The sequence below is a fragment of the Limanda limanda genome, chromosome 7, assembly GCF_963576545.1.
Source record: "Limanda limanda chromosome 7, fLimLim1.1, whole genome shotgun sequence".
In the NCBI taxonomy this organism is placed as follows: domain Eukaryota; kingdom Metazoa; phylum Chordata; class Actinopteri; order Pleuronectiformes; family Pleuronectidae; genus Limanda; species Limanda limanda.
The window spans coordinates 29,248,100-29,270,110 of NC_083642.1; the positions used below are offsets into that span (position 1 = coordinate 29,248,100).

A 22,011-nucleotide genomic window follows, 5' to 3' on the forward strand; every position below is an offset into this window, starting at 1 on the left:
TATAAACCTGACAGTGGCCATTACAATTCAACTCCTGTAGCCAACTTTCATTGGGCGGAACACATTTTTAAAATCTATTATGAAATCTCATCACAAGTGGTGACAGGAGACATATTCAGAATGTATATTAATGCCAGACATGAACACGTACTGAACACTGACCACTTGTGGTCAGATCTGCAGGACAGATGTAAATACCAGTTCTTCTGAACAAAGCCTCTGGCTCATGATGGCAGTGATGCTGCTGCTGTCATCATGTACATTCACGTAAAGTGGATGTAATACATCCTGAAAAGCACTGAAACTAACCTACATTTATCCCTATATCTCAAGGCTCTAGTTACTTTAGACAGAGGTGCAGTAACGGTCTGAAAAGACTGCTGCTACCACTGTTGACGTATTTGTGACAGTTTCACTCTCCATCAGATCATCAGTCTGACGCGTCCACTGGATTCATGGCTGGAACATGTCAACTTTGCCAAACTTTTCGACTGCCTGACAGATGATGAGGTGTTACTGGTGTTCGCGGCCGCTGTCCTGGAGAGACGGATCATTTTCATCGCGGATGATCTTGGGTATTGCATACTTACCTGGACACTCACCACTAAATAAAAGAAGTGTGGAAAAGGCTTTTCAACATGAATACCTTTTGTTTCCTTAACAGCATCTTTAGAGGTCCAGTGTGTATGATTTAGGTGAAAGGGATCTTTTGGCTGAAATTGTATATAAAATAATCCTATTGATACATAAGTATATCACCTAAACTGTACAAATAGTTGTTTTCTTTACCCTAGAACGGACCCTTTGTATTTAATTACTTTATATCAGGAGCGGGTACTCGCTACAGAGGCGGACAGTTTTTTACAGTAGCCCAGACTGGACAAACTAAACACCTTTTGAGTATTTATGACAACTGAAGGTTACCACTTTATCTTTTTAATGTTTGGAAGGGGAGGGTGAAGTGAGGGTTATTCAGCTGCAACATGAAACTTCACCACTAGATGTCACTAAATCCTATACACTGAACCTTTAAGAAACCCTTTTTATGAATCAAATCAGTCTTGGTGTCATCAAAGTAAATCATCTAAAAAAAGTTCCCAAAATACTTGGAAATGGAATCAGAGACTCCCAATTTATTGATCTGCAGATAATTCAGTTGTTTGAATTTTGATTTTGATATAAAACCTATGCACCTCATAAAAAGCCTAAACTCTGCAGCTGAAACCTTAGGTAATATTGAAATTTTGACTATCAATCAGATTGGTTCATCAAAGTCGGTCTATTTGCTCATAATCAGCTGTGATGTTGACTCTCATCTCTCTGCAGCACATTATCCCAAGTCATTCATGCAGTAGCAGCCCTCATTTACCCCTTCACCTGGCAGCACACCTTGATCTCCATAGTTCCAAAGATCCTGATCGATGTAGTGATGGCACCCACCCCCTATCTGCTGGGAGTCCAGAAGCGCCTGCTGGACCAGGTCGACGACCAGGGTGATGTGAGTTAACATTACTTAAGCTGTACAAAGGCAGGAGTGGCATTACTTGTGAATTCAAGAGGGACGTCCTCATTCTGTCCCTTTCCTCTTCTGTGACACAGCTGATGGTCGACTTGTCCGAGGATAAAAAGAAGACCTTCATTTTTTTGGTGAGTGCTTTGTTAACTAAACTCTAGTGAATCTTTTCGTTGAAAATTAGTTAAAATTTTGGAAGGAAACAATAACTTTGTCCAAGTTCAAATTTGTGTAAATAACCCTAATGGCAGTTGATGCAGAAAAGGCTTTTGAATGAATTGAATGGTCATATTTTTATAAAGCACCTGAGGTTTTTGACTTCCCAGTGAATTTTATCGATATGGGAAAATGATCTTTAAGTCACTAAGGCCACAAATGGAGTGCTCTCAGAACCCTCCCCTGAACTAGAGATGCCCTTTATCACGTTCCTTGTTTGCATTGGAAATTTAACCAATTGCTGACAAAATTTGACTTTAAGGATTCATTTTAAAGGTTTATTCCAGCTATATCTATTGCCTTACCAAACCCTTTCTTTAAACAAATAAGCTCACTCCTTTCCTAATTTATTTGGTGTAACAAAGCTCACAGATTAAAGAGGAAACTATTACATTAACCTCCAAAGGAGAGAGGATTCAACCTCTTCAACCTGGAGTTTTACAGTTTAGTTCAAATGTTTCAATAATTTACAATGCAAATGGAGAACAATGGATAGAGATGGAAAATCTGAAAACAATTAGCTGCAGTGTAATAGCTTTCTACTAGCTCTGTTTTCCAGGCAAAAAGGTAAATCAGTAAATGTTGTAAATAGTAGTAAATTAAATGCTGTGCGTAGGTGCACGCATGGGGAAACAATATAACCTGTGAACATAACTGTATGCAAATTTTGAAATTTGATTTTTTTTTTAAGTGTAACATTGTAAAAACCCTCCTTTACCAGACTGGGGATGAAGCCTCTATTCTGCCCCCAAAGCTCCAAACAGAAATACTAGAGGCACTAAGTAAAAGACAAGAAGCATCAAGTGAGTAAACACAAAAACTAGACGGTGACAAGGAGAAACGTAGCTCCATCATCACAAATGTTTTCTGTTCTTTCTCTCAGCAGTGGAGGAGCTGAACCGAGTGGTGTCGGAAGCCTTCCTGCATTTCTTTGTGAAAACAGTCGGCCATTACGCCTCATATGTGAAATACCGTCGCGGGGCGCAGGGAGTGTTCGAAAAGAGAAGCTTCTACAAGGCCATTGAGTCCAAGACCACTCGACACTTTGTCAAGAAGTTCATACAGACACAGATGTTTGACCTGTTTATCCAGGAGGTGGAGCAGCAGCCTGGGCCGCAGCAAGGTGAGGACTGTGAAGACATCACACACAAATGAGTTGAAGATAAGCCTGTGGCTGAGGGATAGATCGGTCTTTAGCCAACCTGAAGGTCGACGGTTAGATCCCAGCCTTCCCCATCTGCATGCTAAAATGGCCTCTCATAGAAAAAAGGGCAGCTAATAGATGCACTGCATGAATGGGTGAATGGCAAAACTGTACTGTAAAGCGCTTTGAGTGGTCATCAAGACCATTTACCAAAAGATGAAACTTTATTGATCCCACACGGGGGAACTTAACAGTGAGAATGAGATAGACCAGACATCCAGATTCCTTGTGGGACTGCAGTTTGATATCTTTGTGAGAAGGAGACTTCAGTGAACTGACATCACATTCACACTGCAGCTCAAAGAGTTTATTTTTTTCATTCACATTTAATAAATTAAATTAAATAAATTAATAGTAAACAGTGATTACGTAAATTAAATTAAGTTATATTTCGAAGTTATACTACATCTACACATTTACCAAATAAACACACTGAAGCTAGGAATGTTATGTTTTATTTCCCTTGCCATATAGCCGCATGCATTTATGAATGGTAGTAATATTTATTAATGTTATGATAGTTCATAATACTGTTATCAAAATTACTTTATTCCCCTTCTGCCTTATATTGCTTTATTGTTTGATTTTATACACAGTGAACATTAATTGGTTCATGGTGGAGATAGAATGCGACCTCACCCTTTAGACATTAGGCGACATAATTAAACAATGCAAATTCACTCCTTCTCCAAAAGGGATGACCACATTGTGACTGCCCCCACGGACAAGTCCGACCCCCTTAGGAGGAAAACAATGGTCCAAAAAAGACTCACTTTTTTTTTTTTTACTCACACACCACTTATTTTGCTTCAACCTAGTTCTTTTTTTTACTTTTACTTAACTTTTTACTCTTCTTTGACACTTAATTAACATAGCGTATTTTATCTTAAGTGTCTCACCGTTCATCTATAGAATTACTTTTAAATTATGTGCGTTTAAGTTACTATCCTATGCAATATTACATTTTTCTTTAAGCCAAATCACAGCCAGCTGGTAAGAAGAACTTGTACGCTTTTTTCCCCCAGTGCACTTATTCATGCTTTTGTCCTCTGTCCTGCAGGAATATTCCACAAAAAGATCCTAGAATACGAAGAAAAGAAGAAAAGGGACAAGGCACGGAAACACTAACTTTCAGCAGGGACTTTTGGTGTATATAATAGAGTACATAGGAAAAGATGTGAATGATGTCCTGTGTCAGTTTGTTTTAAATATGTATGCAATGTGTGAATTACTGTATGGCTAGCTTGCTGCTACTCTGTCAAACACTGGCAGAATGAGAGAGTTGAGTTCCAGGTGTTGATTCTTGGCCTGCGGCCTGTGCTAATGAGCAGGAAAATCATTTCAATTAAAGACTAGTTTTTTATGTCCACATACCTGCATTCTCTGATTTCTTAGCAAGTATATACCTCATTTGTCTTTGTTGGTTTCTATTTATATGTCTGTCCATATCTGTCTGTTATTCTTGCTTAATGCAATTTTATGTAGTTATAACGTTATGCAGGAATTAATTACCACAATAACTTCAAAGCAGATTTAATCTACATGATCTCAAAAAATCTGGATGAAATACTATTGGCATCCCACTGGTTTGTGAACTGCTGTTTGAAGCATGGGTACAGTCTAAAAGTGAAAGTTCCTAAATGAGGGAATGACCTGATGTAACAAATAAACGAGGCTCATTCATGTTTTATTGATCAAATAAATAATATGAAAGCACATAAGGAAACAAAACTCCAACAAAGTTAATAAATATTGATATTAGATCGTAATTATGAGTAGTAAAAAATTTGGATAGCTCATTTTAATAATATCTACTAATTAAAGCAGTTTAAGGGCATTCTTGCATTTGACAAGTTTAAATTATTCAAATAAAATATTTATTAGCTAAATGGGATCTGATTGGTTTGGTTCATATCTCTGTGTTTTAGTGGACGGCAAAGTCAGTTGTTTAGCTCAGGTCTTTGGTCACACTGAAATGTCCCAACAACTATTGGATGAAGTGTCACAGAGTTTGATACAATCATGTTTCCCAGAGGGGCAGTCCTGCTCCATGACTTTTCCCCTTGGACCACCAGAAATAGTAATTTTGACAGTTTTTAAGAAATCTCACCTTGACTTAACACTCATACACTTCATGCATTAACCATCAGACAGGACTTAAAGTGTCTACTCATTTTCTGTAGTTTTCTTTAATTGTATGCAGTATAAATGACAGATTTACCTGAGAGTTGTTGTTAGTCCCAGCACACAAACTTGTTGGATACAACTAATAGGAAATCTATAAGTAAGTGTTATTGGTATGAGAAAGGCAGTTTGCCTGTAAGAAATGGGTAACCTTTGGGACTCTATGGCCTTTTCTTTTCTTTTTTGGAAATAAAACTTAAATTGTACCCAAAGAGAGAAGAATAAGCTTTGTAGAGATATCCCTTTATCTCTTACGCAAGTAATCCAAAACACTTAAATGCAATCTAATCTGAATTCTGGATTGCCCAATTTTGTGATTGATAAGTGTAACCTAAATGTTTAAAATGCAACAACACATTTATAAGGGCTCATCTTGACATGCATCCTTTGTCATGCTTTTACTCAAATTTGTCAAAGGGGTGATTCCTCCAAAGGTCAAGGAGACCCACTAAACACACAATACACAAGGTTTCTACTATGTGGCAGAATTTATTTAAAAAAATTAATACGTGTGTGTGTGTATGCGTGTGTGTACGTGCGTGCATGCGCGCGCGCGTGTTTGTTTGGTTTATTTTATTTGTCCAAATATCCCCCTTTCATATATACCTGTCATCTAGTCTACACTATGTGCTCTTTGTTATTGTATGCGTGTATTTTTAATAAAAGGGGAAAAACATGTCCTCATTTCCGTATACAAGCCGCGGTGATCACGTGGCCAGGTCACAGGAAGTTGGCTTTTATGAACCAATGAGCGACGAGTTGATGAACAGGACGTCAGTTATTGGTCAGTTTCAATTTAAAAGCTAACGTTACATCCCTCCGCGCAGCGCTCCAAGTCCGAACGCTCAGAGAAAAGAGTGTCGGTAAGTTACAACTCTTCTTTCATATTCAGTGAAACATCCGAAACTGTGAATTCAAGCTGATCTCTGATCAAATTACTGAATCGATACTGAACGTGTCTGAGTCTTTGGTTCATTTAACGACCTGACGCGTCTGAAACAGCTCATGTTTAAGCTTAGCTAGCGTTAGCCATTTGCTTCTTCCATAACATGAACCCTACAGCTCTTACAGAAACTGTCTCCAGAGACATTCACTGACTGAATGTTACGATCATGTATTCTTAAAGATAAACCGGGTTCTCTGTTATCTGTTCCGCTTCGGTCCTGTTCTTCACTCAGCACAGATAGTTATCGTGTGTAAACTGGTGGTAAAAAACTTGTTGATGCGGTTAAACTGACTTTAATGTCGTATGTTTTCTAAAGGTTCGTGTTGAATAATGGCGGAAAGCGACTGTGTCTCTGCTGAACGATACGAGTTCGATGCTCCGTCCCACGTCGTCGACTTAAAGGCGCTGGAGAATAACGACAGTGATGATCAGTGGTTCGGTGAGTCTCAGTGTGACTGCAGTTTAACATTGACCTCCTCAGACGGTAGGTAACACTTGTTGGACCTTTGTTGACCAGCTGAACTCTGTTTTCCTCTGTGCCCAATCCTGATGAGCAACCCTGGTTCTACATGTTGTTGAAATACAATGATGACAAACAAACACTCTTAACTTAATCTAAGTGCAGACAGTTTCTCTCTCTTGTTACCACGCACCCAGGCTCTGAAACGGAGGGTGCAAACACTCTGTATGAAAGAATTACTATTATGAAAGTGTTTTAACCTACATGTTTGAGTTCACATCTGCTTTCTCTGTGTCTCACGTGCAGAACAACAGGTCGGGGGCCTTACTACACCTCTAAGACCTGACTGGCCCTTTATAAAAAGCAATACACCCAACCTGCCCAAAGCCATCGTGATTCCTCAAGTCCAGACTGATGTAGACAGTGGTCAGTTAACTTTGCATTATAGCCAAGTACCAAGGATGCACTCCTTATTTTCTGCTAAGGTGGTGTGCGTTCCTCTGGTCTTCTGTAATTCACTGTCCTCATGACTTGGTCAATGTGAATCCATGTGGATTGATTAATGTTCCAGGTCCTGGCACATCCACATCTCCACCTCCAAACCTTGTCACATCCTGGGGAGCTGAAACTATGACTCAGGCTAATGGCCGACCAAAGAGGAGGACGGCGAATCAACCCCCTGCCCAGCCAAGCAGGTGCGGTTCTAGTTATGGCTACACATGCACTACAGTGAGATTGAAGTGTGCTGCCACGAGCTGCACAGTACAACAAATGAAACTGGTGCTGGAGTCTGCAGCTTTATTCTTGCACGCTCTTGAGGCATCAGATAAAACATTTGTTTAAGCATCCAATGGCAAGACTGAATTAAACATGTGACAAAGCACAAGCACAGAGGCCAAAGATTTAATGTTCTGCTTGTTTGTGCTTTGTTTAAAGTTGCATTGACTCTCAGTCCCATACAGGGGAGATGGTAAATGCACAATCAGATGTTTGGGGAACTTGAGATTAAGTTGTTAGAATCTCTGTAATTCAATTTGTTATCTTTTATTATTTTTTCTCGCATTTTAGGATTTCAAAACGTAAAGTGACAACAACCGGTTCAGCTCCAACACAGTCGGCTGCACCACCATCAAAGAAATCCAAACCGTAAGTGTCATGATGGTCCTTTCATACCAAGACGTTTATAGATTCAGTACTAATAGTTCTTGCATGCTTACAAATTTTGTTGATGCCTTGTCGGCTCCCCCACTTTATATCCCCTTTTTGGTTTGGTTTCATTCAAAAAAAATTCTATGGCGGCTGTTTTTTAGGAGTCCTGTTGCCAGACCAGCTCGAAAATCCAGTAGTGTCCTCCGCAGAAGTGGACAGACAAATTCCAGGACTGCACCTAAGACTGGGAAAGTAGCTTCTAAAACTGGGAAGACAGAGTAAGAAGACTTTTACTCAGAATATCTGTGCGACTATACAGCATCCTTAAGGGACTGATGGAACTGCTATGAGTCTCCTTGTGCTAGAAAATATGTTAATCTGACTTGTCGCCTAAACACAATAGTAAAGTCAATGTTAACTGAGGCTGAGTGAAAAGCCAGCTGGGGTCGGAGGTAGGTGAAAAATGCTTAGATATGAGGATATGCTTTATGACTTTTAGTTACTTCAGGGCCCTTTGAACATGGTGATTTGGTCTCAAGTAGGGTTGCAAAGGGGCGGAAAGTTTCCGGAAACTTTCCACGGGAAGTTAAGCTCTGGAATTTTGGGAATTTTGGAAAAAAAAAAAGTACACAAATTAAACGCTGAGCAATAAAAACATCATTCAAAACTCTATTTTAAAGATGTATGGAACGTTGAGTTTCAACCCTCCACTGTGCATTCTTCCATCACATGCACAGATAATTCACAGCATCCTTCACTCTACAGAAGGGCTATTGAGGCCTGCTGTAGTGTGCAGGACTAGTCAGGTAAGTTTCGATTATATTACTGGGGAAAATATATTAGCATGCTGATTGAGGATTGTTCATCTAGCCTATTTCAATTCATTTATCCATCAATTGTAAAATATGAGTACTGACGATTCCAGTTGTTTGGCGAACTATTTATATCTCTGGCATTGCATTAGTGTTTTTTTACAAACTTTTTTATCATCTTATGCTACAGAACAATGCCACGTGCACATCTCATCTGTGGAGACATTTCACCCCATCCAATGTAGAAGGAAAGGCTGTATACATGTGCAAATACTGTGCAAAGACCTATGTTAAGAATGACACAACGATGCAGAAGCGTATAGTCAAGTGCCCAAAGTTTCCTCAGGGCTCAAATCAGCCTATGACAAAACGAAATGTTTATATTTATGTCTGTATATGACAAGGTAAATACAGTGAGTATAAATTACCCACAACATTTCCAGTTTATTCCCGTTAATTCCCGTATATTCCCGTTAATTCCCATGGAAAGTTTCCAACTTTGAATATTCCCGGAATTTTGCAACCCTAGTCTCAAGTCAATTTATATGTATGCTGTGTGCATGTTGAACTAAGAAATATTATAGATTCTGGATAGACCATTCATTGGCTGGCTGCCTTTATCTACATGCAGAATCTGTCGGGATGGTTTTGTCTACTCTAAAACAGAAGTCTGTATAAAACTAGGAGATAGAGTCCTCGTTCTTAAGTATCTTCATAGTATTGAATGTATAAAAGTGGAGATTTGACTTCAAATGAGACTGAGATGTTTGCTGATGTGTTAAACAGGCTGTGCAGCTCTGAAGATCAGGAGATGGAGCGCATCAGGATCCTCCAGAATGAAGTGGCTCTGCACCGCAGACAGAACGAGGCCAGCTACAAAGCTGCTCTGGCTGGCAGTGAGTGGATATTAGTGACTGACTTTGTGTGGCTGCAGTTAATTCAGTTCAGTGTTCAATGTGCTGAATAACGAGCTGTTAATTGGTGCCATTTGAAAATGACTGTTAAATGGGATCAAGGTTCACTTTGCTTCTTGAAGGAAATCTGCGTCACTGTTATTTCAGATCCACCCCCGAAGAAGGTGACCCTGTCCATGACTGTGCCTAAAGAATTCAATTTCACCACAGACAACCGCATTAAGGCGACTACTTCATCCAGTACAGCAGATAAAGAAGTGGACTTCATCAGTCAGCTTCGCAAGCCTTCCTCCCCAGTAAGTTCTTCATATGATCAACCAGATCCAAATTCTGAATATACTCTGATTGTGTTCCCTTAATTGTCTTCAGCTCATCATGTCTCTATAGAACTAGAGTTCAGTTGTAATGTGATGAGCAGTAATATGATCGTCTTAAAGCAAACAAATGAGAAATAATAAAAACACTTCAAACTACCCTATTTTAAACATTTTTTTATACTTTTTTTTTTTTTTTTAAAGGTAAAGTCTATGAAAGGTGCCACTATACCCAAACCCTTCAACCTGTCGACGGGCAACAAGAGAAAGGTGGAGGGGTCAGGAGCCTATGTGCCCATGGCTCAGCAGATTGAGCAGTACCAAAAACGAACCCCTGACCGCTACCATCTGCGTAGTCGCCAGAGTCAAGAGAGGGGGCCACATCCAGTGAAGGGCGACCAGCTGAAGCTCACCCAACCTCATACCCCACACCTGATGACTCGCCAGAGGAGCCGGCCCACTACTGTGAAGAGCAGTGCTGAGCTGGAGGCTGAAGAGTTGGACCAACTTCACAAGTAAGAGCCTGTTCTTCATCACACCGTCACGTCTTTGTCACTTTCTTAAACTGGTGGTTATACTAGAGCTGCTTTCAGACATGAATTGAACTCCAGAGATTCTCCACACGTTCTCCTGATGATGTCCATCTTTGAACGCAAATCTTTGAACTTTGTCCACCTGGCCCCCGGATATTAAGTCCGCGGAAAGTCAGGTGTATTCGATGTGAGAACCCCTGCTGGATTCCCAGCGAGTGAGTGTGGTTGATGTTGATTCTAATTACAAAAAGATAACAAATATGCCTCAGTGAAAAAGGGATGTCATGAACATAGACGACACCAATGAAAAAGTCTAGAGAGTTGTGGTGATGTGAGCTCACACCGGTGTCTGTGTGTTATCAAGAAATTCGTGTGATCTCTGCAGCAGAATGAATAAGACTTCCAGTCTGCTGCACCCGGCCACACCACCTCTCACCTAAATAATGCGAAAGATTTTATGGCTGTTATGAACCTCCCGCTGTGTTGTGCATATGTGAAAAGCAAACTGCGGGTAAAGTCCGGACCCATCTCTCCTGACTATATCCGCAGGTTACGTCTGAAAATGGCTAAGAAACGTGGCAACCTGTGAAAGCATTTTTAAAACTTGAGAACTGTATGAAAAGATGAATTAATTTAGATGGATCACAGTGCCATGGCTCAGTAATTTATTAGTCCCTCCACTTCCTCCTCCAGATGGTCATGGTCCAGTATACAGGACTGTCTCAGAAAATTAGAATATTGTGATAAAGTTCTTTATTTTCTGTAATGCAATTTAAAAAAAACAAAAATGTCATGCATTCTGGATTCATTACAAATCAACTGAAATATTGCAAGCCTTTTATTCTTTTAATATTGCTGATTATGGCTTACAGCTTAAGAAAACTCAAAAATCCTATCTCAAAAAATTAGAATATTTCCTCAGACCAAGTAAAAAAAAGATTTATAACAGCAAAACAAAATCAAACATTTGAAAATGTCCATTAATGCACTCAGTACTTGGTTGGGAATCCTTTTGCACGGATTACTGCATCAATGCGGCGGGGCATGGAGGCAATCAGCCTGTGGCATTGCTTAGGGTTTATGGATGCCCAGGATGCTTCAACAGCGGCCTTTAGCTCATTTGCATTGTTGGGTCTGGTGTCTTTCAGCTTCTTCTTCATAATACCCCACAAATTCTCTATGGGGTTCAGGTCAGGGGAATTGGCAGGCCAATCGAGGACAGTAATGCCATGGTCAGTACACCAGTTACTGGTGGTTTTGGCACTGTGGGCAGGTGCCAGATCATGCTGGAAAATGAAATCCTCATCTCCATAGAGCTTTTCAGCAGACAGAAGCATGTAGTGCTCTAAAATCTCTTGGTACACAGCTGCATTTACTCTGGACTTGATGAAACACAGTGGACCAACACCAGCAGCTGACATGGCTCCCCAAACCATCACTGACTTGAGAACTTTGAAATTTCCTCTCAACTAGGGCTGGACGATTTTTCGATCTCGATTCGGGATCGCGATAAAATTTTTAACGATTTCGATTATCTCCTCGTGACATGTATTCGATCTCACGTGGCAAAAGTAAGCGCAACAACAGTGTCGGAGTCTGCCGGCTGCCGTCTGCAGTTAGGACACGACACGCCCCCTTCCCATCGTGAGCGCTGCTGCAGTTGCGAGAGAGAGAACAAGAGAGAACGAAGTTGAAAAAATGAGTGAAACTGAAGTCGGGGACAGCGAAAATAATGCCGAATGTGAGAGCGACATCACTACATCACCCGGAACCGAAGACATTTTCGAAAAAAAGCGTAACGCGACGTCAGTTGTGTGGACGTGGTTTGGATACGGCTAAAAGGACGAGGAGCAGACGAAGCCGGTCACCACAAACCTTTTCAATCACCTGAGGCGGCACCATCCCAGTGATTACACAGAGAGTTGGACTCTGTGGGCTCAAGTTTGCACGACACCAAACAAAGAGACAGGCAAGACCACTACGTCTCCCGTTAGCATCGCTAACGTTAGCGATGCTATGTTAGCAAAACAACAGTCCATCCAGTCGTGTTTTGCAGCCATTGCCCCATATGAAAACAATCGAAGCGGGGAAAAAATATAACGAGCGCTATTACTTATTGCTTACCTACAGATATGATGCCCCTGAGCTCAGTGGAGAGGGGCGGCTTCAGGAAACTGATCAAAAACTACATGTCGTGTTAAGAATCGAGATCGATCAATATGGAAAAACATATCGTGATAACATTTTTTCCCATATCGCCCAGCCCTACTCTCAACATTTAATGTCCCCATCGGTCCCCCCCACTACAAGCACACAAGCAGACAGACAGACATAGACAGAGAGGGGTGGGGGATGGCTATGAAGACCATCATCATTTACCCCCAAACCCCTACATTGAACGGGTTGCATACAACAACAAGCGGAGAATCGCGGGCTGACCGGTGCAGAGAAATGCGGGTCCGGTGTGAACTAGGGATGTCACGAGAACCGATACTTACGATACCTTTCGATGCTCAAATAACAAAACAGCGCCGATGCCCATTTTTTTGAGCGCCGATGCCAGCTGTTAGCATCGGTGCTGCACCTCTTCTGGAACTGATGAGGGCAGTATACGCTTCAGAGTGTTCCAGTCGAGGTTTACATTAAGAAAACCAAGATGGCAACTGCAATAGGGGTGCAACGATTAGTCGACATCGTCGACAAAAATCGATGACAGGAATAGTCGCCGACGAATTTACTCGTCGATGATTCGTTGGTTACGTCACAGCACGTGTTTTTCGTGCCGTGCAGTTGATCTAAACGGCGTTTTACCGGAGGTGCTGATGAAAGCAGCAGAGGAGTGAGCCATCTCGCTTCCTTCCTATCTCTGAAAGTCGCGCATGTGCAATAGCGTAAAAACACGGTCCAATGGCGTCCTCCGCTGCAGCAGCATCGCGCACCAGAAAGTAAAAAGTTCCGGAGAACTTCACCCTTAACAGCCCGAAAAAAACTACCTGCAGTATCTGTACAGAGGACCTGCTCTGCATGGAAGCATGACACGCCCATGTGAGGAGGAGGAGTCACGTGTGACTTCGTAACGGAGACGATGCGGACTCGCCTCCGTCAGATGTTATATATAAACGTATATACCTGCGCGCAGGATTCTAGCATCCATTACAAAAATATGGTTTAAACTTTTTATTAACGAGTTTAAAAGCGTTATGTTATCCTATTGCCTGACAAACGTCTTTGTTTAATCACAATTATTTAATCAGAAGAAGACTGTAGTTTCGTTTGTTGTTTTTATTGCTGTTACTTTCCCTGTCATTTTTGTTAACAGGAAAAATGAATACTTGATTTTTAATTTATTTGTTTTATTAGCACTTTGCCTGTCCTTGTAACAGTACCCTTATATGAAACAAAGTTTATTAAAAGGCATTTTTTTTTAATGAAGTATCAATATTTATTGCCTTTATTTTCAGTCATCACATGCCTCGAACAACCTCAAGCTAAATTTAAAAGCTGCTTGCTAAATAAGAGCAATTGATAATTTGTGTCATTCATAATCCGATTAGTCGATTAATCGGTGACTAATCGACTATCAGAATAGTCGTTAGTTGCAGCCCTAAACTGCGGCTGCAGCGATCGCCCCACCTCGACTTGTTGAAAAAAATGGCACAAAGATTTGTGTATGGAAGTACTTTGCCTTTGAGGCAGATGACCGTGGCGTTATCATTAATCCGCACAAGGCATTATGCAAACGATGCTACCGTGGTCTTCAGACCAAGGGAGGTAATACTTCCAATTTAGCAAAGCACCTGGAAGACCGTCATCCGGATTTGTTTGAAGAATTCAAGGTGAGTTCTGATTCATATTAACTGTAAATCAATGCTAAGCTCGCTTTAATGCATAACGTGTCTCACAACAATGCGTCACTCACATACGTCACTCACATGCGTCAGCAACTACCGTATAACCCACAGTATATGCGCAAGCAGATTAAACTACCATATATATGACATTAACAACATCCAAAGAATGCACTTTTGGAATCTTAGAAAATCCTTTTTTTACCGTGCTATCGAAATTGGCATCGAGAATCGTGTTATTTTAATGGTATTGGCACCGACTACTGAATTTTTGGTATCGTGACACCCCTAGTGTGAACTGGAGAATCGGCGTGGCCGCTACATTGTGTGGTGCTGCTCCTTGTTGGATTCTTCGAATCCGAAGTGTTCCCATACAAGAGAACTTTTTATACCCTTTTTGTCGATCAAACACGGCTGCCCTCCCTCTGCCATTATAAATACCGCCGGTCACCACACACACACAACTCGCCTCCTTCACTTTACAGCTGCTTGAGAGTGAGTGCCAGTCAGCACTCAGCAGGGCGGCGTTGACTGATTTTCTTTTAGAAAATCTCTTGGCCTACCATACAACGAAAAATGCCAAATAAATTGTTTCAACTCGATTATATTAGTTTGGAGATCGTTTGACCCAAAAATCAAGATCACTATTGAAATTCAAATAATTGCACAGCCCTAACATGAATATGGAATTAGAAATAAGAGTCCCCACTAAAAGTCAAGGGTTGTTAGCTTATATCTTTTTAATTAAGAAAAGCATGAAGTTCCTTTTTTCTCATGTGACTAAATCAACACGAAAAGGTTCATTAATATCTGTGACGGTGCTAAAGACAGGTGACACAGAATGACTCAGTAACATAAAATACATTTTGAGCTGCTGACATAAATCCTACAACTTTTTCCAGACAGAGAAAAGTCCATCAGAGCAGCAGGGAGGGCAAAATGTGAAAACTAAAGTGCATGAAGTGCTTGACACCTTAACTCAGACATGGGCAAAGTACGGACCGCGGGCCGTATACGGTCCGTTGGGCTTTAAAATCCGGCCTGCCGAACTTGTCCAAATTAAAAAAAAAATTGGAAACTAACAATTAAGTAGCACTTAAATGGCACCTACTTATAGCACTTTATAGTTTTGCTTTATTTTTGAAGAAATCGTACTTTCTTGATTCTTGTTGTTCTGGGTTTGAACCCTCGGGGTTGAATGCACTTATTGTAAGTCGCTTTGGATAAAAGCGTCAGCTACATTAAATTTGCCCGGGAGTGTGGTGTATAGGGCTCAAAAGGGCACATGATCTCCCTTCACTTTTTCCCTTTGCCCTGTGAGCCCTTCTGTAAAATGAGAGGATCAAGGAAACGAAAAGTGGACAAGGCTTGCCGAGTGTTTAACACGGAGTCGACAACAAAATACTTTTTCACTGAAGTCCAATCGAAGGCTGTATGCCTGAAATGCCGAAAAACTGTTGCAGTTTTCATGGAGTACAACATCAGCCGTCACTTTGCTACGAAGCATGCTAACTACGCTAGCAAGCAGTCAACGCAAGAACGGGTGGCTGCAGCTCAGAGGTTGGCGACTAATTTACAGACTCTACAACATTTTTTTTCACAGACAACAGACAAACTGCGATTAAAGAGTCCTCTACCAAGGCATGTTTTTTGGAGGGCATTCTAAATAGCAAAGGCTAGCAAGCCTTTCTCTGAAGGCAAGTTTTTGTTAAATGGCCTTGCAAATAAGTGCTTTGCTACTTGGTAAAGGCAAAATCCTTTCATGTAATGATTTTTCCATGTCACTTATATTAGTTCACAAAAACACTACATCCATCTGTTCCTGGCCCGGCCCCTCTGTCAAATTTAGAACCCATTGTGGCCCGCGAGTCAAAAAGTTTGCCCACCCCTGCCTTAACTGGTGTCTCTGGCTCTACTGGAGGTGCTTGCACTGGCTGAGCTGGCTTAACACGCTCGCACCCTGAGACTCAACTCAGTAAGTAAATGGCTCTAAATCGTTGTCTTGCTGCCTTAAGGCCGGCGCATGCTTCTGCAACGGCGTCTGCGGCTTTTCACGCAGCTGTGTCGACGGACTCGTTTTAATTTATGGTTCCCCAAGGGTTGCGCTTGATGCAAAGCAATTCACGCCAGACCACTAGACGTAAGGAGTAAGGAGACCACTAGGAGTAATGTTTTTTGTCGGAGTCGGCCCTTCTTTGTGTGTGGCAGTCGTCGTCGACCCTTATTTACATCGCCACTGCGGCTCCTCATAGCCTTTTTCTGGCGGACAAATCCGCCAGTCAGTGACGGGTTATAGTAGTGGTCATAGTTTCGGATCTCTTCTGCCAAACGCTCTTCTATTTGGTCCATATTCGTTATTCTAAATCTTCCGTGGTTTCTGTCGGTATTATGGGGCATTAAACCAGAAATAAGACTCCGGAAAGGATGTAGTTGGCAGACCAATCACAGCTTTGCGGGCTGCGTTAGGCTTGCGGAGCTTTTCCGTATAGGGCTCTTGCGCTTGCGGGCCACTGAAAACGCAGAAGCATGCGCCGGCCTTTACATGTGAGGTTGGACTCAAGGTGCAACTCTACCGGCAACTGCTCGCATTTACTACTCTTGTCCCTTATAGCACTGACTTTTCACTTGACACTGCTGCTCAGATGCAAACTATGCACGCTGAACCCCAGCTTGTATTACAACAAGCGCTGTTTCGTCGATGGGTGATGAAGATATCGAGGTAAGGCAGATAAATACAAAGCTCCTGGCCGGTAGCCACATTGTTGCAGAGGTATTATGCAGTCTTTCTTGGCAAATATTAGGCAGGGGGGACAGACTGACTGATGAGGCTGCAATCTAATGGTAACGATCAAAGTTCAAGCTACAAATACTGAGCTGACACCCTGTCTTAAAGTGTCTGACGGCTCAGGCTTTATTTAATGTCTAACGCTGTTGGTGTTTCAAGTTTATTATCGATTGGAAAGAGCATCATTGAGTCTCATGGGCAATAATTAATCATCTTATGTTCTATTCCTAGGTTTAAATTCAAGGCTCTGGAGCTAAACAGGAAAGTACTGGAAGGTGCAGAGCATTTGAAGAAGCCAGCCGTGAAGGAACCCACAGTACCTGAAGGCTTCGAGCTGCAGATTGATAAAAGGCTCCAGGAGAGACAGATTTCTAAGAATTCTGAGAAAGAAGAGAGGCCACACACCTTTAAATGCCAGCCTCTGCCCAAAAGGATCCTGGAAGGAGTCGTGGTGAGTTTGAAACCTGCTGCTGACACTTCAATGTCGGCTACTGGCTTCACATTAAACTAGCTGGGGTTTTGTACTGACAACATGGAGCTTTTAAGGTTCTTTCCATAAATAAACGTAGTAAAATCGATTTCCTCCTGTCAACAGGGAGTGCCAGAAAGGAAAGTTCTGCATCCAACTGTTCCAGAGTCTCCAGCTTTTTCTCTGAAGAAGAGGGTTCGTGTGGATCGCAAGGTCGAGGAAGTAAGGACACATTTCTTTGTCTTGTATGGAAAGCAACTTTAACATTTATTGGCTTTACTGGATATTCACAAAGAATATTTCACATATCCACAACAAATAACCAGGACAAATATCGTGCATGTGTGTTGGTCATGACATTATTCAGCATGCATGTGTCTACTATTCCAGGGCTATCCACAATGATATAAGTGCAGTTGGGAGAAGTGGTCTGAGGGATGGTAATTCTAGTTCAGATGTCTATAAAATGTAGTTTAGCTCAAGTAACCAGACAGAGTTTCTGCAGGTCATGAAAAAGTCTCAAATTAAAATGACGGACAATATTAAATAACATTTTATTGATAGTCCCAAATCATCATGTACATTATCTCAATGCACTTTACATAGTAAGGTTGATGCCTAGAAAAAGTATACAGAAACCCAAAAGTTCCCACAATGAGCAGCATCTTGGCAACAGGAAAGAAAAAAACCTCATTAACTGGAAGAAATCTCTAGAACCAGACTCTATGTGGACGGCCATCTGCCTCGACTGGTTGGGGTGAGCAGAGAAAAGGGACAGGTGTAAGAGGGAGAGGGGTACAGAGGTGGATGGTTGAGGCTCCAATGTTTCGGTCACAGACTCCACCTGGCCATAGGTGAGTAGCAATTATTCTAATGTGAAAAATGCCATGAGGGTTAGATTAGTGATGATACCCAGCTCAGTGAACCAGATAACGCTGGGTTTACACCGGGCGCTGAAGCGCAGCGCCATTTGTAAAGCATGCACCCGTCTGGCTGTTCACACCGGACCCGCATTTCTACGCGCCGTCAGCCCGCGGTTCTCTACTTGTTTTTGACATTTTTTAAGGGGAAATGTATCAGTTACAAAGTGTTTTTTTGGAGAGAAATACTGCATAATCGTGATTTCAATATACTCCAACATAATCGTGATTATGATCCAATATTTCTCTGTAGGTATTTAATTTGAAGATGAAGTGTTTCAACACCCGTTGGGAAAGAATCATGGCAAATCATTTTTATTAAGTGTCACTTAAGTGTGACTTGATGTGATGCGTCAGATAATGAGGTCATATATTGCATTCACTCTTGCAATCAATACTATTTAGGGATTGAATCTACACCTGATTTGGATTAACCAATCATTCATCATGACCTCTTTGGTCGCTGACACAATAAGGAGCACTTACCCTAAAGCATGGCATCAAACTGTAATCTTCAGGTCTGCAGATAATATGCTGCATATAGTAGTTCCCAGCACTTGGCAAGTACCTTGGAGATGTTTGAATCTGTTTAGGTTCAGAAATGTCAAAGTATGAATTTAAAGTGGTTAAACAAAAGGCCATCACCTTTTGCTCTCAGTAATTTAAAACATATTTTCAGTGTTTTCTGTTCTTAAAAGATACAAATTAAAATCGAAAACTGAACAGAGTAATTGATATTAACCAATGCTTGCAGCACCAACTGTAACAAACTCCTCTGCCTGCGCAGAACCTAAACCTGCTTTTGTCCCTTGTAGGTAAAACAGCCGTCACCAATCAAGCCCCCCCCAGTGCCACACTTTGGCCTCCCCTTCCAGCCGCGGCTCCCAGAGCACCACCATGTGGAGGTCTGTCCTTTCTCCTTTGACGAGAGGGAGCGAGAGAGGATGGCAATGAAAGAAAAGAGGCTGGAAGAGAAGAGGAATGAAGAGGTGAGTCTCACTTCCTCAGCCGCTGTGTCTTTATGCTGGATGTCTTGGAGCAAGTTTTCAATCACTGTCCTCTGAATGTTTCAGGTCCCCCAGTTCAAGGCCCAGCCGCTGCCAGACTTTGAGTCTGTGCATCTCCCTGAAAAGAAGAAGCTGGAGGCCACAAAGCCGGAGCCCTTCAGACTTCTCCTGGATGAACGTGGTTCTGTGAAGAACAGTCGCTGGGAGCTGATGGTATGATGGATCTGCCTCTGAACGCACACAAGCACCTTTTATTCTTCACAACATTCACACACAATCTCTGTGCCTTGCAGGTGAAAGAAGAGCAGAAGCAACAGGAGGAAGCGGCAATATTCAAAGCCAGACCCAACACCGTCACTCATAAAGAAGCTTTCCAGCCCAAGAAGACAGAGCGAGCTGCAGCAGGTAGGACTAACATTTCATTTTCTCCTCTTCACCAAGAGCCTGATGGAGCTACATGTAGAGTTTCCACTGGACTCTGGTCCTATCAGGTGGATTAATTGCATTTGCGATTTAATCGCGATATGATAAAACGCGATTTCCTAATCGCAACGTGCGAGATTATCACGTGCGAACGAGAGTAGCGCACCGGGCTGCTGTCCGCACCCGCAGCCAGAATGCCACGGGACAACACAACTCCGCTGATCAAGAAAATAGCGAATCAGGCCGGCGTCCCCTACGTGGCGCAAACATAGAGCGTGCTCATCTCGCTGGTGATCGCGGTGCCGGCGGCGGACCTGAAAATCCCTCCCCGTAAAAGCAAGCCAAGCTCCGGGGCGGCGGGGCTCCGGAGCCCCCCGGTCACCTACACATCTGCGGGACGGAGGTGCTCAGCATGGTTGTCTTCCTGCTGAGGCCCGGTGCCTCCGTACCGCTGCACGACCACCCGGACATGAACGGGATGCTCAAGGCTTTACAGCGCCTCATGTCTGCTGTGTTGTGGCTCCACACACACACACTCTGTCTGTTACGTGACTTGTGTTCGAAAGGGTTAAAATTCACAGTCTGAGGAGTGGGACCCTTTCTTTAGCTTCAGGAAACTGTTCATACATGCAGTTGTACTGTTTGACTATATGGTCTGTGCATTTCTCCGTTTTTTATTTATAACTTTATTTACTTTGATTTTACAAAATATTTTCAAAGTATAGTAGAGGCAAATTCTATGTTTCAGTTGTGTGAAATGTTTCTGACTTGGGAGCAGTAAAGCACCTATAATTTTAAATATTATTTAACACTAAATGTATCTAATATTTTGTTGGTCATATTTAAATCATTCCTTACGTTTTGTTGGGGGAAAAAAATTGGATCAAATAAAAAAATCGCATATTAAATCGCAATATTGGGGGAAAAAATCTCAATTAGATTATTTCCCCAAATCGTTCAGCCCTAGTCCTAACTCTTCATCAAAATCAGTTTTTTTTCCAACTGATCTCTGAGTTTTATTATCTGATCAGTGGAAACATTATAGTTCAAACGAAAGTGGAAGTTTATAACAGTTTGTATTAGTATTGGAATATATTGTTGTTGATCGCAGCGTCATGCTTAAGGCCTGATTATAATTTGATCACATGATCAGGTATTGAACATTGTCTGTGACGGTGAAGCAGCTGCAGCCTCCTGCTCCGAGCCCCCTTCACTATTGTGAACTCACTGTGCTCATGTCATCTTGACGATATCGGTCACTGTTCCTTTAAGTCCCTCACTCTTCCACAGCTGTGGAGAAATTTGAGCTGTCGACAGAGCGACGCGCTCGGGAGCGCCAGGAGTACGAGCGACTGGTCAGCGAGAAGGAGGCTCTCAGGGAGCTCATGGAGGAGGAGCAGAGACGGGAGGAGGAGCAGCGAGAAAATGAGGAGATCACCAGGCTGCGGCAAGAACAGGTCACTTTCAAACACGACACCATTCATTGTGAGAGGAGATGAGGGGAAATACTATTTGAACTATATTTTATTCTATAATCCACATAATGTGACTGACATTAATTATCAAACTTTTGTTTCCTCTTGAATTTAATTTTTAAGGACAGCTTGTGGCCAATCGCCAAATTGCAAGGTCAATGCAAAAATATAAAACGTCTTAATTTCATTTAAATAAGGGGTTTAACCTATGACCTTTACAAAACATTGATCGGATGGATTTCTATAGACTGAGTCTGTTGAGATTGTAACTGGCTCAGATGCTGTGTGTGATACTCTTTCTCTGTCTCTCCTCTGAAGGTTTGCAAGGCTCAGCCCATCAGACGCTACAAACCTGTAGAAGTGAAGAAGAGTGACGTTCCTCTCACAGTCCCTCACACTCCAAAGTTCTCTGATCGTTTCCGCTTGTGATCAAACCTTATTTCTGTTGGAAATGTTTGAAAACCAGTTGAAGCTGGGTTTCTCCTTCTTTTTGAGCTTTAGATTTTAACGACATGCTGTATATAATCTTCTTGCTACATTAACGCTTAATAAAAGTCAACATAAGTAGTCCCGTTTAATGAACATGTGTAATCCCTGCATAATACTAGTAAACTTCAGCTTTCAACCAGTGGCGGTTCCTGTCCAATTTCTTGGGGGAAATTGTTTTTTGAATTTTTTTCAAGCACATGACAGTACTCCATACTTTGCACATGATCCTGTGCTGTTTGATCAGTCTTTTTAAATCATGTGTTTGACTTGAATACATTGTCTATTTCTGGTTGTTATGATCTAAAAACATCATCTGCACACAGAAAGTGTGCAGATGATGTGTAGAGTAT

At 41.8% G+C, this 22,011-nt stretch overlaps 2 protein-coding genes across 5 annotated transcripts in view; both read left to right on the top strand.

Annotated features, from left to right (window-relative positions):
* LOC133005742 (DENN domain-containing protein 2D-like) overlaps positions 1-4,304 on the top strand; it is a 34,670-nt gene extending 30,366 nt beyond the window's left edge. For 2 of the 3 annotated variants that reach the window (XM_061075516.1, XM_061075518.1), the window contains 6 exons: positions 427-575; positions 1,327-1,498; positions 1,600-1,647; positions 2,451-2,532; positions 2,613-2,852; positions 3,994-4,304. In XM_061075516.1, coding sequence (XP_060931499.1) covers positions 427-575; positions 1,327-1,498; positions 1,600-1,647; positions 2,451-2,532; positions 2,613-2,852; positions 3,994-4,061 — 759 coding nt within the window. In that variant the 3' untranslated portion in view covers positions 4,062-4,304. The remainder of the gene's footprint in view (positions 1-426; positions 576-1,326; positions 1,499-1,599; positions 1,648-2,450; positions 2,533-2,612; positions 2,853-3,993) is intronic. The other variant, XM_061075517.1, reaches the window with a different exon arrangement.
* Positions 4,305-5,941: 1,637 nt separating this feature from the next.
* LOC133005360 (targeting protein for Xklp2-like) lies at positions 5,942-21,801 on the top strand. Of its 2 annotated transcripts, XM_061075018.1 has the most exons (16): positions 5,942-5,980; positions 6,380-6,502; positions 6,830-6,949; positions 7,095-7,218; positions 7,592-7,669; positions 7,834-7,950; positions 9,271-9,380; positions 9,546-9,694; positions 9,917-10,227; positions 17,110-17,329; positions 17,474-17,569; positions 19,083-19,256; positions 19,341-19,487; positions 19,568-19,679; positions 20,988-21,154; positions 21,491-21,801. In XM_061075018.1, the coding sequence occupies exons 2-16, from the start codon at positions 6,394-6,396 to the stop codon at positions 21,599-21,601; spliced, it is 2,145 nt and encodes a 714-aa protein (XP_060931001.1). In that variant the 5' UTR covers positions 5,942-5,980; positions 6,380-6,393; the 3' UTR covers positions 21,602-21,801. The 2 variants fall into 2 exon arrangements, with proteins under 2 accessions (XP_060931001.1, XP_060931002.1); XM_061075019.1 differs by lacking the exon at positions 5,942-5,980 and having other exon boundaries at positions 6,173-6,502.
* The last annotated feature ends 210 nt before the right edge of the window (positions 21,802-22,011 follow it).